The sequence below is a fragment of the Mustela lutreola genome, chromosome 5, assembly GCF_030435805.1.
Source record: "Mustela lutreola isolate mMusLut2 chromosome 5, mMusLut2.pri, whole genome shotgun sequence".
NCBI classification, from domain to species: domain Eukaryota; kingdom Metazoa; phylum Chordata; class Mammalia; order Carnivora; family Mustelidae; genus Mustela; species Mustela lutreola.
The window spans coordinates 43,455,778-43,473,369 of record NC_081294.1 but is presented as its reverse complement, the minus strand read 5'-3'; the positions used below and the strand labels follow the sequence as shown (position 1 = coordinate 43,473,369).

Genomic DNA, 17,592 nt, shown 5'->3' with positions numbered 1-17,592 from the left:
ACACACACACACACACACGTGCGTGCACACACTCATCCCCCTACGCATGGCCGTCCCGCAGTGTACAAGCTCTTGACAGGGCCGCACGCCACGGCGGCGCCTGCTCCCAGCCATCTCTCCGGCTATCATTTCAGGACTAGGAAAGCTCTCTGGCCCAAAGCAATGCAAACGACTGTTCTCGAACCTTTCGGCTTCCAGTCTTGACCCTTCTTGGGGATCTGCGCACCTCATGGCAGGGGGACAGCCACTGTTCATAGACATCAGTAATTCATGCTACGACATGAGTGAGGACCTGAAACCGCTTTGTCGCTGGGGGCTGGTGACAGAGACGGTGTGGAGCACCTCCTCAGGCCACTGTCAGATCCCCCGGTCTGGAGGCACAGAGGCAGGCTGGTTTACTCGGGGACGTCCCTCCGTGTCTTCCACTAACTGTGCTTCAATGTTCCCAACTGAGCATTTTCAAAAGCGTATGTTTCGTGAGACGGTGGTCCCCTAAGTATAGGCCTCCAAGCTTGTTAAAGCTTCTGAGAAGACTCGAAGTAAAGATGCCTGATTAAATTTCTGTTCCCGGAAGTATTTGACTCGGGCAACCTTTTTTTTTTTTAATTAGTGGCTGATTCTGAAGAGCAGCTTCAGGGAAAGGCTAGACTATGAGATCTCTGAGAGTCTCTGGATGAGTTTTCCCCCAGACCCGTGAGAGTGCAGCGCCTCCTGGGAAGCTAACCCTTCAACCTCCTCCCCAGGGAGGCCCAGCAGCCGAGTGCGATTGCAGAAAACCCCAGAGACAAAGCCTGAGGAGGCAGAGGCTTCTCAGCAGCCTCAGACCCACAGCCGCCTGCCAGGGTCCCGTGTTGGCCAACAGCTGGCCAAGTAAACAGCTGAACCTGGTCTTTCCTCATTAAGGACACACACTGCCTATTTCTCAGGCTGAGAACACTCTGGTGGTTCTTGGGTGTGGGTGAGGCTGGTCTGTGAGTTCAGGGTCATCATTAACCCTCTGCTTTCCTCTCTCCTTTCTTAGCCTTGCTGCGTCCAAGGAGGCTGAAGCTGCCCGCTCCGCGCCCAAGCCTATGTCACCCTCGGATTTCCTGGATAAGCTAATGGGGAGAACCTCTGGATACGACGCCAGGATCAGGCCCAACTTTAAAGGTAGAGAAAACTTGCCTTCCAGATCCTCCGGGATCTGCTTTCCTAGATTACAGAAGCAGGCAGCGTGGTATTGTATGCAGATGATAAACTCAAGCAATGAATCCCACGACTCTTCCCTCCCCCAGAGGCCGACATTGCTAGTCAGTTCTGTCTCCTCCCCACCAAGTCCAAACAAGTTCTCCGAGAATTGCCCTCAGCCGTACCTCTGGTTGCCAGTTGTCAGTAGGTGAATTAAAACCTACTGGTGGGGGTGCCTGGGTGGCTCAGTGGGTTAAGCCTCTGCCTTTGGCTCAGGTCAAGATCTCAGAGTCCTCGGATCGAGCCCCCACATCGGGCTCTCTGCTCAGCAGGGAGCCTGCTTCCCTTCTCTCTCTGCCTGCCTCTCTGCCTACTTATGATCTCTCTCTGTTAAAAAAAAAAAAAAAAAGAGTCTTAAAACCTACTGACTCCCTCTGGCATAACAGACAGATAGACAAACATGGAATGTGAGGAAACAGGTCCACATTTTGTTTCGTACGCTCTGAACTCTGATAAGTCACTTCCCTGCTCTGATAAGTCACTTCCCTGCTCTGGGAGTCAGTTCCTCATCTCTGCGGGGATTGAGTGGGCTGTACCTGTGGGGTTTAAACTATGCTTCATGGAGCTCTCAGCCTTCCACTATGTGCCCGAAAAGGGAGTTGAGGGAATAAGGAGCAAACTCACCCTCGCTTCTCCCCCAAGCCGTCCTACTTTTATTTGTTTTAGAGAAGAAACTTCCAGCAAAAATTCATCTGCTGGAAGTTCCCAGGGATTAATATATAATTTTGAAACGTCCTATTCTCAGAGTCACGATTTCAAATGGCTACAGAGATTAGGCAGGTCACTTTACTGAGTGAGGTGAGCCAAAAGTAAGGCCAAAGGGAGTTGTAGGGACTATGGAGAAATAGAGGTGCGGACCCCTTGAAAGGGGACAGCCTCTCCTTAGCCCCAGCCCACAGTTACCCTGCAGGAATCAGGGCCCCATATTTCCAGATCATCCGGTATTCTAAGATGAGCCAGAAATCAAGATTTATGCAAAATTTCCTGATGCCAAAAACATATAAATTTAAACAAAACACGTTTGTGAGCCAGATACGCCCTGTGGGTGACCAATTTACAAATCCTCACCGGAGTGATCTGAAAAGCTTCTTCTAGCTCAGAGTCCTACAAGATCCCGATGTCTGTAACTAGAGGAGATGGGTCCCCTTTGTCCGTGGATGCCCCAAAGTTGCAGTGATCTCAAGCAGAACAGACTTCTGCAGGTGTGGTCTTGGGGTGCTCCTGGGACCCTGCATACTCTGACATTCCCCCCAGGACCCCTGCAGAAATCTGATTTCAAGGACTAGCCTAGCCTCTGAAGACTGCGAGGACTGCTAGCCTCCGAATCAATTCTTGATTCCAGATGCCCTTCCTCACTGTTCCTTTTGGCTCAAGTCCAAGACCAAATAAGGGATGTGACAGCTGGTAACAGCTTCCTAATATTTGCTTACCTTGCTCCCCGTTCCCTAAGTACCCTTCTCAGAGTGCTCTGCAAATGGAGAGTGGTCTGTGAGATGCACTGGGGTCGATTCTTGGGGGCCCACCTCCCACTCCTGTTTACCTCCAGGCTCCCCTGGTCCCTTCTCCTGAAGCCCTATCTTCCAGCATCCTTAGCATGACCCTGGTTCCCTCAAGGACAGGTAAGGACCAAGGTTGCTGTCTGGACACCAGCCCTTCACCAGGGTCACAATCTCAGACACCCAGAAGGATCAGGTAGGACACCTGAGTGATGCAGGATGGGGATAAGGGAAAAACAGAAAGCATAGACTCAGCCAAGGGCAGCCACCTGTCAGGTCCTAAGGTAGCTGCCAGGCAGGAATGCAGGCCCCGGGCAGCACGCCTTCCGAGATAAGACTTGAGTCTGGGGTTTTCTGTGAAATCTTCCAAGTTGGCAGCTAAATGATATCTTTTAGAAACACCATTGGCCAAATCCAACACATTCAAGACCTGACCGCCAGGTTACCTCCGGCACTGCTGGCAATTTTCCGAAATTCCGGCCCACCTCGCCCCCTGGTGGGCTCTCTCGGAACTCCATGTGACTGCCGCAGTCCAGCTCTCCTGAGAAAGGAGAGTGGAACTCGATTGTGTGCATACGCATCCAGGGCTCATGTATTTGTCATCCTTTATGCACAGCACTGCACTTGGCACATAGATGGCCCTCAGTAAACCTTTCAACATGGAATTAATGAACAAATGAACCAAATTAGAACAGTTAAGTGACTTTCCCAAGGGATGCCATCAAGACTAGGGATTTTCACTCCGTTAACCACATTCACTTATTTGTCTAATGCTAGTGATTTGTTGATTTATTTAATCGTTCATTTATTTACTTACTTACTTGCTTAGCAGTGGACAGTTTTAAGATAGAAGCTTGCACCCAGACTATAAAATTATTGAATTAGGGCCCTTCTCCTCCCCAATCTGAGAGACTTACTTTGAACACCTGGGCCCCAAATCTACAGGCCTAGATAATGTCTTAGACTTTTCCCAAACCTGCCGTGTCTCTACCCAGTTCGGCGCCCTCCAAGTCAGGCTCTGAGCAAGGCACATCTTTCTGGAAGACCCTCCACAGCCCCCACCCGACCTCACTGCCCAGGAAATGGGAAGCAAGGTTTCTCTGTTCTCCCTCATGGTAAGAGCTGAAATGTTGGCACGAGGGTTCTCCCGCCCCTGAGTCCTCTGGTCCCTTCACACTTCCACTCAAAGCACAAGTGGGATTTCCAAAAGCCCCCTACAAACCACAGAGCTCCCAAAAAGGCCGTGTAGATAAGGCCCTGTGACCCTAACACAGAGGAAGAGGCCTGCGTTGTTTGAAAACCTCACGGAGTGATTAATCACTCAGCAGTTCCCTTCAAGCACCAGAAAACTTGCCTGCTCTTGACTCTCCTGAAGACAGAGGGGCAGGAACAGCAGCCTCAGTCTGCAGAGCACAGTGGCAATAAAAATCAGAACACGGAAGGAAAGCGCGGGAGAACTGGAGTCCAGTCCTCGCACAACTGACCAGACAGTGCGACCTGAAGGCCATCCCTTGACATACCTGGGCCTCTGTTTCTGCATCTATAAAACAATCCAGTAGGATGTAGGCCCTTCTAGCACTGATAGTCTGTATCTTTCTTAAGACTTTGTGTAGGATAATGGCTCCCAGGATCAGGGACACAGCCTAATACCAACACATACACAAAAGCAAAATTAAACTTTAATATTTAATGAAATATATACATTATCCCACTGCCAAAGGCAGCCAGATTGTAATTTTCTCGAGGATAATTTAATTTCAGATTTATATCAATGAACCGCACCTCCCCATGGGGTCCCTTTCGCTGGCGCCCTCTCACACACATAAATCAGGATCTAATTTATATGAGAGTCACAGCAACAGACACTTGCAGGGCCTGGGTGGGAACTCTGAGTGCATCATTTCGAGGCAAGGGCAGTAACTCTTTGGGGCATCTTAATGGTATGAGACCAAATGAAAAGAAAAGCCTGGGTCTGAGTCTAAATGAGGTGGGGGGGGGGGGTTCTTTAATGGGTCTTTGTTTAGGTGGAAGTGACAAGGAAGCAGATTTCCACTCAGCATAAGGGAAATTTTTTAGCAGAACAGAAGTAACCAGCTATGGAAAGAGCTGCGGACGATGAAATGAGTTCCCAGCTGCCGGAGGTGTGCAAGCACTCAGCCTTGAACAAGAGCTCGAGCCATTCTAGCAGTGGTCCCTAAACTTGGCTGTGTGTGAGAATCACCCTGGTCACTTGTTCAACAATACATTCTGGGCTAAGCTCCCATGATTCAGGTTCATTGGGTCTGGGATCAGGCTGACAAATCTGCAGTTTAAATGGTTACCCAGGGGTGCCTGGGTGGCTCAGTGGGTTAAGCCTCTGCCTTTGGCTCAGGTCATGATCTCAGGGTCCTGGGTTCGAGCCCCTCTCTGCTCTGCAAGGAGCCTGTTTCCCCGCCTCTCTCCCTCTGCCTGCCTCTCTGCCTACTTGTGATCTCTGTCTGTCAAATAATTACATAAAATCTTTAAAATAAGTAGATAGAGACTACATAAATACTATATAAATAAATAGATACTACTAAAATAAGTAGATAGATACTACATATTCTACAGCAGTTTGGGAAGAAATTGATGAGGTAGACCCTTAAGAAATCCTTCAGTCCCCAAATCCTGTAACCTCGTAGTTCACATGAATGGCTTCCATAAGGGAATTCCAAACGGAATTCCCAAAGGAGCTCAGAGTGTTACCTAGATCCAGAGCTAGTCTCCCAGACTGATGGGGAAATTGTGACCTAGAAGTGGGAAGGGGCGTGCCTGAATCGGACTGCCCGTGAATATCGGAGCTGTGTCGAAAACCCACGGAGCCTGGCACTCCCTTGGAGGGAAAGCCTGGATTCCCACCACAAGACTGGGTCCGTTCCTACACACCAAGATTTCTGAAAAGAAGGAAACTTTGACTGAGTTTGGGTCAAATATTTGGGCTCCTCTTTAAAGAGGGGCAGAGAGGAGCGGATCGCAGAGGACACAGACATCTGCTTCCTTCTCTCCACAGTCAGAAAACTTGGGTGTGAGTCCTGGCTCCACCACCTGCTGGCTAAATAAGCCTAAGCAAGTTATTAAAACTCTCAGCTCCGCAGCAGAGATAGTGATTTCGCTCTGGCCCCCTCAGGACCTCATGAGGAGCAACAAGAAAGCAGGCCTGAAAAATTTCACAGATTGCATATTGCAATCTCCATGGGAAGGATTATGAGCTGTTATCCAAGTCTTACCTGCCTTCAAGGTCAGCTCAAGGTTTATTACCTTCAGGAGATCTTTCCTTATGCCTTGCTCTCCAGAACCTCTCTTAGACCTAGACTCCTACTGTTCATAGCAATCTTACCCATAGTCTCACACCCCTCTCTGGTTACTTTTTTTTTTTTAAGATTTTATTTATTTATTTGACAGAGAAAGATCACAGGTAGGCAGAGAGGCAGGCAGAGAGAGGAGGAAGCAGGCTCCCTGCCGAGCAGAGAGCCAGATGCGGGGCTCGATTCCAGGACCCTGAGATCATGACCTGAGCCAAAGGGAGAGGCTTATTACACTGAGCCACCCAGGCACCCCAGCCCTCTCTGGTTATTTTATACTGGACCCCTTGTTAGCTCACGGGAAAGCCCAGTGCTTAAAATCCCGCATTCTACCACTCTGTGACCTTAAGCATGTCCCTTCCTCTTTCTGAATCTCTTTCTTCCAAGTACAGCCAGTCATCAGCTTTGGAATTAGAGAAATCTGAACTCCAACTCTGGCTCAAGCACTTACTAGTAGCTGTGTGGTCTTGAGCAAATAATCTCTCGGAGCCTTTGTTTGCTCATCGACAAAATGGAGGTAATAACTGTATCTTCTTCTGGAGTTGTGGAGAGGATATGAGATAGTGTCGGTAACACTCTCAGAATAGCAGCAAACCCTGAAAGGCTCAGTAGTAGGTAACTGCTACCATTAATAAAAATGAAGAGATTGGGTTTCAACTGGACAGAGGTCCCCTAACAATGAGATCCCAAAGAGCAAATATTCCTCCATGTCTTTCCTACCTTTTGCAGTAGAATTCAAATAGCTTGCCTGGAAAGTATTTGATAAAGACTTATGGACTTCCCTTGAGGCTCCCTCTGGATTCCTCAGCTGGTAATCCCCATCCATGCCCTTTCAGGCAATCTTTCTTGGTTCATAAGTTCAAGGCAAGGAACTTGCTGTTCCTTGCGATTCCCAAGATGGCCTCCAAATGCTGGAGCCATAAATACATTTCAGCCACAAATTAGAAGGCAGCCGATGGGGTTTTGGGGAAGGGATTTCGGCCATATGGCAGGACGATGAATCATCCTATGTTAATGAAAGTACATCCTAGCTCAGCCTCTGGTGTTCTGTACCTGGTGCTCACTTGGGGACCAGGGAATCTGGCACAGTCATGTGGCTGGGAGTCCCCTACTGCTCAGGGGTGGGGTAGAGGGCAAGCAAGGATCTCCTCCACCAAGAGGGAGCCATCCCTGAAGTCAGTGTTCCAAGAGGGGTCCTGTCCTGTGGGTTTCTTCCTGGTCGTGGAGCTAAGCAGGAAATCTCTCTTGATTGGCAGGTCCCCCAGTGAATGTGAGCTGCAACATTTTCATCAACAGCTTCGGTTCCATTGCAGAGACAACTATGGTGAGTGAGTCAAAATATAGGCTGCTATTTCCTGCTGGGGACGTCTCACTCCCAAAAGTATGTCCCCTCTGCACTGGGCTCCCCTGAGGACATAGGGAATCTGGTATTTTTTTCAGATCTCCAGTGCGTACCGTGCAACTTGGGTATTGTTACTGTCTTATTCAGTGTTCTGGGTAAAGACATCCATCTGCAAACGGCCAAAGAGCCAGCAGGGCTAGTGCACGCCAACACCCAGGACCACAGACATAAAATTAAGGCAACAGGCTGAAGTTTTATATGAAAAGAAAATGTTGGGATGCTGGGTGGCTCAGTCGGTTAAGTGTCTGCCTTCGGCTCAGGTCATGATCAGGGTCCTAGGATGGACTCTCACATCAGGCTCTCTGCTCAGCGGGGAGTCTGCTTCTCCCTCTGCCTGCTGCTCCCTTTGCTTATGCTCTCTCTCTCTGACAAATAAATTAATAAAATCTTTTTTAAAAAATGGAAAAAAGAAAATGCAAAGAGCTACTTGTAAGTTTATAATTCAACTGTGCAAGAGCGGAAGACTGCTTCTAGAAGCCTCAGTGGGTCTATTGGGTTGATTCGAGTCCTCTCTATGCTTTTGTGTGTATTTCAACATTCTCATTATAAAAAGTTTAAAATAAATCACTATACTGGAAAAAAAGACCAGAAGGGAAAAATACAAAAACATTAATAGCAATTATCCCTGGACTGCAGACTTACAGATAATTTTTAATTTTCTTCCTTCATTCTTTCTCTATTTTTTGAGTTTCTGCAAGGAGCAAATATTGCATTTGTGATTATAAATACTTTACTACTTTAAAATCTTTTCCCAATCCTTGAAAACAAAGGAACTACAAAAAATCAATTGTACTGGTTTTGAAAGGAGTGATCGAACTTGTGAGAAAGTAATTAGAGCTGCCTAAAGTCATCGCTTTATGAGCCAAGTGAGAGCGGGCAGCCAATCACCAAGTCCTTGTTACTGTCACCAAGACAGATGTTACTACCAGGAAGTCCATTTCTGGACATCCACCCATTTCTGGACATCCCACTACCCCTAGTCAAGTTCAGGCTTCCTTGGGACTTGCTCACGTTACTGCAAGAGTCTTAAATCTCATCCGGCCCCTCTCCGAGCCCTCTTTCTCACACATTGGTCTTCCTGATATACACATTCAACCACACCATTGTCCTGTTCAGCGTCTCCCTGGTGTCTCCCCATCACTTTCATTAAGCCCCAATTCCTTTGCAAATCTTAGAAGGCCCTCAGTGATTCTGCCCTACCTCACTTCTCTCTTTCACATCCTCTTCTGGATAATGGAAAGGCCTAGAGTTCTCCAGTCAGGCATGTCTCTGTGCTGATGCCATGGAGGACTCTGCCTAGAGCACCACACCAGCCCTCCTTCTCCTACTGACTCCTTCCTATTCTCCTCTAAGTTGGAAGCAGAAGCAGCTGGCATACTTTCACACCTGCGTACATGTGTGAGCTCACCTGCATTCTTGACCTAAGGCTACAATGAGTTCTTTCCACCCATTCTCCTGACACATTTTACAGTATCCGTAGTAGCACTTACCATTTGGTAAGTAACATGGAACTCAGTTAATGGTCTGAGCTACTTACCACTTGGTAAGTAACATGGAACTCAGTTAATTGTCTGCTTATTCATCCCTGCTCTCGCTACCATGTAACTTAGTGCTGGGGTGCAATCTTGTCTCATTTCCTGTGGCAACCTCAGCAGCTGGCACAGTGATTTAATAACATGTGCTCGGTGACTTTTTTTTTTTTTAAGATTTTATTTATTTATTTGACAGAGAAAAATCACAAGTAATTGGAGAGGCAGGCAGAGAGAGAGAGGAGGAAGCAGGCTCCCCACCAAGCAGAGAGCCCCATGCGGGACTCGATCCCAGGACCCTGAGATCATGACCTGAGCCGAAGGCAGCGGCTTAACCCACTGAGCCACCCAGGCGCCCCGCTCGGTGACTTTTTAAGATAAATAAACCAAACATCAAGTAGGGTCTGTTGATTCACACAATTATTTGGTCCTAAACGTTTATGGAGATTAGATCTAATCTTTCAATCCCAGACTGGCAAAAATCACTGAGCTCTCTAGGTCATGGGGCAAATGGTCCAAAATCTGTCCTTTTGCAAAGAGGCCTGTCTTGATAGGGTCAAGTCGACCCTGACTGCATCCAAAGGACAACTGGTCAAACTCCCGAAAATTTAATAGGCCTATTATCTCCAAACGGAGATGATCCCACCTATTGTCTAGGAACAAACACGGCTGCCTTTCATTGGTATCCAGGTCAAGAAGCCAAGTTTTCCCATACTTCAAATGGATGTCTTGAGAGCTCCTAATGCTTTTCTTCTTATCCCTCCCAAATCAGAAGCACATTATTCATATGCTCTGTGTGGTGAGTGTTGACACTTCCACTCTTCTTCTGGAATGGTAAATAGTCATCAGATCAAGTCAGGATCTCCCAGCTCTGTGAAGAATTTGGTTCTTGGAGGACATCTACTCTCCAACTTGTTTCCCTACAATGGCTGCACAGAGATCAATTTCCTAGACACAGGTTCCTCCTAAAAGAACAGCAGTTTTGCCCTTATCTTGTGTGGGGGTTACAAGCCCGGCTCTGGCATCACACAAACCCGACCTCACTCACTATGTATGAGGAGCTGACTTGCTTCATGTCTTTAAGCCTCGTAAAATCCCAGTGGTGACTACATACTGACTTCATCAAGGTATCATGGGTAGAAATTATGTGCAAGAAAGTTTTTATCACAGTAAATGCTTTTTGTCAGTGCTCTTAATGTTTCCCATGATAACGTTGACGATGATGACAATGGAGCCCCCAAAGCTATCGCTGATCAGCGTAGGACCTTGACCCTCCATTTCCCCTCCCCCATGTCTTCTGTCTACCTTTCCAGACTTCTGTCCTGGTGCCTTTTGCTCTCTCTAGAGACAGCATAGCAATTAAGACACAATCTTCCATGGCCAGACAAAACTTGAGGTTCAGCCCCATGACTCTGGACAGGGTAGCCTGAGTCAGCCTCCTCATCTGCAGAGTGGGGTACCAGTAGCCTCCTCCTTATGACCTATTGTGAGGATTAGGAAACAAAGCATAGAAAATGCCAAGCACAGTGGATATCAGCCATAATTATTAAATAGCACTTACAATTTTCAACACATTCCACACCCACTCTCTCATCTGATGCCTGCACTAACCCCTCGGTCTTCCAAGCACTCTGTACGCAGTAGACATAATCGACACTCTGTCGCCCAGTGTGCAGCTGAGGAAGCAGATATGGACACACCAGCGGGGGCTAAAGACCCAGTTCTCCTGACCCACAAAAGGTGTTCCCTGTGCACCACACTGAGTCACATCAAAGTGCAAAGACTCAGGAAATCGAGGGACCACAGAGCTGCACAGCAGGCTTAAACAACCACCTAAGCATCACAAATGTGGAAATCCAACCTCACCTCGTGCCAGGCTCAGCACGCCTCAGGGGAAAATTGTACACACTAAAACTGGAGCTAGCCCACAAGGGAAGCCTGGGGGGACATGGCCCCCTGCAGGGGAGAAACCAAATCCACAGACAAAGAATGAAGACTTGGCAATGACCTGCCTCCTTGGGAGTGGTCCACTGGTGACATAGTTTTCTCCTTCTTAATAATGTTAATCCAGAATAGGAGTTAACCAGGTTCAGCTCATACATTCCACGATACTATCATTTTCCTCCCCACTGGGTCCTTAGTTATCTATATGCATTTCATTTACTTTGCAGATAATTTCAAAAGAACATAACCTAGTATCTCAGAACTAGAAAAAAGCCTTAAGAAATTGTCGAAGGCAGTCCTTCATTTTACAGAAAAGGAATCTGACCGCTGGAGTGGGGACATCACTTGAGCAAGGTCACGAACCATAGTACAAGTGTGACAGAAATCCAGGTTGAATGCTGTTTGTGCGGCCAAGGCTTCCCCTCCCCCACTCAGCTTCTTTCTCACCTAGATCCCACCGACCAAACCGTTTGGACCATTTTCCCATTCGAGCCTCTTTCCTCGTCACTCAGAATATGCTTGGAGAGCAAGACAGGAGTCGCAACCACGCCTTAAATGCTACTGCGGGCCAGGCAGTGAGCAGAGCACTCCTGCCTGTGTCATCTCAATCAGAGCTCATGGCAACCTTCATAAAGCATGCTATATTATCTCCATTTTACAGATAAGTAATCAGAGGCTCAGAAAGGTTAAGTTACTTGCATAAAGTCACACAGCTCATCAGTGGCAGAGGTAGAATTTGAATTCAGATCTGATCTCCCCCCAAAGCCCATCTTCTCCTGAGCCAAATATAAATATATCATTCCTGGATGTTTGGAATTCCCCAGGCCTTGTGTTTCCTTTTATCATAAGGAAATCAGAGATGAAGGAGAACTTCACTGAATAGACTCCCAGCCTAGGACCTGGCCTCGCCGACCATGCAAAAAGCTGGTGGTGCCCCTTGGGCCCATGTGGCAGAAACTTTCCAGGCAGTGTTTGTTCTCCCAGAGCAGCAGGAGTGCAGAGCAGCTCTATAAACAGCTGGAGTCCCCAGGCCCAACTGTCTGCTTCCCAGGGCCTGGCTTTATTCACCAGAGCTAACAGACCTGAGAGCAGATAGAGGCAGCCAGAAAAGCAACGGGGATCTCTACCCATTCCTGACGAGGGGAACGCTGGAGCTGCCAGACCTTCATCTGACCTTTCTAGGAACTTTCATTGAGGCGAGGCAGAAAATGAGTGCAGGGTTGGAACAGGAATGGAAAAGAGAGAAGGAAGGGTGGGCCTGAACTAGAGCAGCTCCCTTGGCAGGCTATAAGAGAAAGATCTGGAGCTAGAACCCAGGGGGATCCATCCAGTTTGTCAGGACACATGGAAGTGTGCCTTAAGTGCTCAGAATCTATGTATCTGTGTAGTACTTACACAGGTGTAAACTGTGGGACTATGCACTTGTGCGAATGTGTATGGACCTAGGCATGGGCATAGTGCGTGCTGGCTTAAAGATACTGAAATAGGGGGGCGCCTGGGTGGCTCAGTGGGTTAAAGCCTCTGCCTTCGGCTCAGGTCATGATCCCAGGGTCTTGGGATCGAGCCCCGCATCGGGCTCTCTGCTCAGCAGGGAGCCTGCTTCCTCCTCTCTCTCTGCCTGCTTCTCTGTGATCTCCATCTGTCAAATAAGTAAATAAAATCTTTAAAAAACAAAACAAAAAAAAAAGATACTGAAATAGGTAACGTCAACAAGACATGTGTATGCCCAAGTACAGTATGAACATAGGTATGTTTGCTCCTGTGGTTTTAAGTGCACAAGTAATAAGTGTGGGTTGCATGTTTCTGTGTGCACACATATTTGCAAGAATACATAAAAGTACTTAAAAGTGAATGTACAGGAAGTTCTTATCTTCAGTTCTGTAATTATATGCAGGGGCTTGTGAGTAGATGAGCACGTATTTCAGTATATATCAGCATTTGGGTGAGCACACTTGTGTGTGTATGCACATGCATGTGAATGTGTGGACACACAGTTACATGTGAATAAGTGAGAGTTTTTAAGTGTGTATCAGTATGTAGGTACAAATACGTGTGTGCATGTGCGCAGGAGCACATGGCAGTGTGCACATGTGGGGACACACCGAAAGTTGGAATTTATGTGTAAACAAATGCGAGAGAGACATTTAAGGCGTGGTTGCGACTCCTGTCTTGCTCTCCAAGCATATTCTGAGTGACGAGGAAAGAGGCTCGAATGGGAAAATGGTCCAAACGGTTTGGTCGGTGGGATCTAGGTGAGAAAGAAGCTGAGTGGGGGAGGGGAAGCCTTGGCCGCACAAACAGCATTCAACCTGGATTTCTGTCACACTTGTACTATGGTTCGTGACCTTGCTCAAGTGTATGAGTGTATGAGTGTGTGTGTGTGTGCGTGCGTGTGTGTGTATATTGACATCCTTTGGGCATGAATCCCAGTGTGTCCATTATTAGAACACGTGCTCTGGCCTCTCTTGCCAAGTCTTGGGCTGATGTGGCATAGAGACAGACACACTGTGTGCCGGATCCCCAGTGATTAGCAGCAGCCTATATAGCTATAGTCCACAAGTTCAGCCTCATTTCTAAGTATTAAGGAGCAATGAACAAAGTTCTGGCCCAGGAATTAAGAGACCAGGAGCTTAGTTCTAACTCTGCCTCCACTTCATGCTACTGAGATTTGGTCCCCACTAGGTATCTGGCTCCAAGAATGGTGTGTAGAACACACGAGTAATTGGTATGAAAGCCCTTCATGAATGCTACAGAAAGGTAAAGGGTTGTTTAACTACTGAACCAACCAGCCAAGGACTCCAATACACAAGCCTAAGGAGATGCCTTCTTGGGTTTTTTCCCTGCTGTTCCCTATTTATTCATTGATGCTTTTCACCTCTATTTATTAAGGTCCTATATGTGCTGAACATGGCATTAAGCTCTTGGGATAGAGTTCTGTTTTATTCATGTTAGTCTAGGCTTTCCTTCTACTACAGACAACCCACTAAATCTCAAAGTCTTAAAACAACAAAGATTGATTTATCAGTCATCTCAAGTCTGCTACAGATCCAGGGGATGCTCCAACACTACTGTCCTTAATGTCCTGGCTGAGCACTGCATCTCTGTATCAACATGTGATTTCACATGTTGCTTTCCTCCCGGAAGTGACATTGACTGCTTCTGCTCAGAACTCACTCTCTAGAGGAAGTCATGTGGCCATGCCTCAAGAAAAATCCCAGAAGTAAATGGGAATAGTAGGTATCTTCTTTCTTTCTTGGAGACGGCAAACAACAAAACCAAAGGTGACTACACAGTGTGATAAGAGCGGTCACGGAAATTTGCACAGAATGCTATGGGACATTGCAAATCATGACAACCCTGAGCAATATAGGCCAACACTTAACTCCATGCATTCATTCTTATGTGCTGGGTGCCGTGACAGTGCTGTTATGTGACTTTGAGTCATTTTTCTAAAATGGAAATCTGATCATGGTACCCTCCATGTTAAAACCTTCCAGCAGAGAATGATGTCATGGAATGACCCAATGGTGAGAGGGTTTTAAGAAACCAGTATGTGTTCAAGAGTGTTAAAGGGGGCGAAATTCAAGTATGAAAAGACAATAGGATCTAATGGGTTTGGCAGTAGGGGCTGAGGGAAGGGGAGTGTGTATGAAATTAGGGAATGTAACATTGGGGGCACAGAGAAAGCAGAAGACATACTGAAGCAAAGATAGTTGGAAAATAATTCTTCCAAAAAGCTTGGCTGTGAAGAGAAGGTGAGGTGGTAGTGTTTGTCATTTATGGACCACTTTATTGAAAATCAGGTATCTGTGCTTAGCAAATTATGGGGGTTATTCCATGTACTCCAACAATCCCATGTTATAGATGAGGAAACTGAAGCCCAGAGGGGCTTAATTCACCCAAGCCTTTCCAGCCGATAAATGTCCTTGCCAGTTACTATCTCCTGGTGCCTAACTTCTGAAGCCTTGCCCTTGGCCTGGCCCACCTGTGCAGCAGAGCCAAGGGGACAGTGGGACATGGGAGGACATGACCTCATCCTGGCCTTCTACATTGTGGCCGGTTAATCTATTTGTGCAATTCTACCAGAATTTATATCACAACAAGACCTTGTTCATCCTTCTCTTTGGATATTCCCAAGTAAGACTTCAAGATACACAAAGAGAGCTACTACATAAGGAGATTAAATACCCTTTAGCCCAACCCTAAATGTTAATATATTGTTTGGGAAGCAGTACTTTACAAGGCCAACCTACTTCTGGGGTCAGTGGATTGAATGAAGCAGATACATCGAACCATGGAAGATAAAACTAAACCCATCTGCTTTTTCCAACTCTGGGGCTGTCAGCTCTAGGTGACATCATCTTTCTCCTACCTGACTAAAATGACCTCCTACCTGGCCTTCATGCCTCGCCTTGTCCTGTCCACTATTGCTTCCCAGAGTGGCCAGAGGGATCCTTTGAAGCCCTAAATCTGATCACAGGGTTCTCCTGCTTCAAGCCCATGGCAGCTTCTCTTCCTCTGTTCTGTGTGTTCCCTCCGCCCAGGGAGATCTCTGTATGAATGGTTCCTTCCCATCCTGCAGGGCTAAGCTATCTCTACAGAGCGCTCGTCCCTGACTCTCCAGCTAAAAATAATACCCCTTGTGGGCACTATCACATCACTATATTCCTTGAAGCAACATCTCAAATGTAAACATTCACTTATTGGTTGTCTTGTTTGCTTTTTTATTGGAAGACGGTTCCTATCTCTCTCAATCGTCCCCATAGATCCAGTGCCTGACACACTGCCTGAACCATAGGAGCTCAGTCAGTATTGGAAAAGAATTAACCTTGCAGGTCCTCTAGTTGAATGGCCATCTCTTGCCAGAATCTCTGCCACAAACACTGTGGCCAAGTACTTTCTGCTTGTATACTTCCAGAAACCGAGAGCTCTCTACCTCTCAAGGAAGCCCATTCCACCTTTGGACCCGGAAATCTCCATTTACCCATGGATTTCATTCTGCTCCTAGAGCCATAGAGAACCAACATATTCACCTGATAGCCCTTCCAATAACTGGGGTCAGTCCTCTTGCCTTCTGTCCACACCTGGCCTCTTCAACCATCCCCCCTGGTGCCCAGACCCTTTACCATCATGGGGCTCGCTGAGTACATCCAGGGCCATTGACTTCCATCTTGAGATGAAATGCCAAAAAATGAACCGCAGCCCCCAGGAGTGCTCAGAGTGGAGCAAGGTGAGGCCACTGCCATTCCAGTCCTGGGTTAGTGGGCTTCAGAGCATTGCTTTTAACAGCAGCTCTGTTCAGCTTTATGCTAAATCTTATGTAGCACTTTGACAAACTGATTAAAGAAAACAATACGAGGCCGTTCTGGATGAAGCAGAGAGAGGCCAGGAATCTCATTCCCTTGGTCTTTCTCTCAATCCCTGCCTCCCCAAGGCCACCCCAGGGAACCCCCTCAGACTCCCAAAATCACTCCTATGCTGGCCACTCCAAAGACATTCCCCATTAGGTAGCCATGTCCCAGTGTTGACTCACACTGTGCTACAGACACTCTGGAACATTCTTTTAAGTACACAAGTAACAGGTGAAAACAAGCTTTTGTAGATGTCCAATAAAAAAAGAAAAGAGAGAGAAAGAAAACAGGAATGCCCCCGCTTCCTACTCTGCTCTTACTCCCACTGCCCTATCCCAAGTTCAGCACCACAGACAGACAAATCATGTCTGTCCTACTGCCTTGCTCGATCCCACACTTACATACATATGCACAACCGCTGTGTAAATAGGTCTGTGTTCTTTCCCTTTCCACTGTGCCTTGGACTCTCTGCCTGTCACTACATCTGGGTCTAACTCCTTCTTTGTTCTCTGCACAACACCAACTTGGAATATAAGAGGTGGTTTATTATTTCCACATGCCAGATATGACAAGTACTTTAAGTCTGTTTCCAAGCTTTATGGCCTGTCTGCAAAATCCCGTGCTCCATGGGGCGCCTGGGTGACTCAGCCAGTTAAGTGCACGACTCTTGATTTTGTGTCTGGTCATGATCTCAGGGTCGTGAGGTGGAGCTCTGAGTCACATCAGGTTCCCTGTGCAGGGGCAGTCTGCTTCACATTCTCTCTCTTCCTCTGCCCCTCCCCCTGCATTCTCTCTCTCTCTCTCTCTCTCAAACAAACAAATAAATCTTTAAAAAAAAAAAAAAAATCCCATGCTCAGGACAGACCATCATTCTCTGGTATTAAACCACTCTTCTCGGGATGCCTGGGTGGCTCAGTCCTTAAGCATCTGCCTTCGGCTCAGGTCATGGTCCCAGGGGTCCTGGGATCCAGCCCCACATTGGGCTCCCTGCTCAGTGGGAAGTCTGCTTCTCCCTCTGCCTCTGCTGCTCCCCCTGCTTGTGCTCTCTCTCTCAAATAAACAAATAAGATTTTTTTAAATGTTCTTTTCCTGATGGCCCTTTTATGATTATGCAGCTTTTTACTATTACAAACAACGACGCAAAGAATATTCTCGGACATAACTCTGCATGTTTCCTCAGGATATGTTCCAGAAGCAGAAGATTTCATCAAAGGACATGCAACTTTTTGTGATTTTGACAGAGGCATGGCCCAGCTCACTTCCAAAGAAGCTTCTAATTCACTGTGCCCCCAGCAGCATTGTCTCTCTTTACCCTTGCTGACC

The 17,592-nt window shown here is 47.2% G+C and overlaps 1 protein-coding gene across 1 annotated transcript in view; it reads left to right on the top strand.

The window, feature by feature from the left end:
* Positions 1-280: 280 nt before the first annotated feature.
* The window catches only part of GLRA1 (glycine receptor alpha 1), a 52,035-nt gene continuing 34,723 nt past the window's right edge, over positions 281-17,592 (top strand). Inside the window, exons 1-3 of the mRNA XM_059173345.1 lie at positions 281-369; positions 1,022-1,149; positions 7,300-7,367. Of these exons, the coding sequence (XP_059029328.1) occupies positions 281-369; positions 1,022-1,149; positions 7,300-7,367 (285 nt within the window). The remainder of the gene's footprint in view (positions 370-1,021; positions 1,150-7,299; positions 7,368-17,592) is intronic.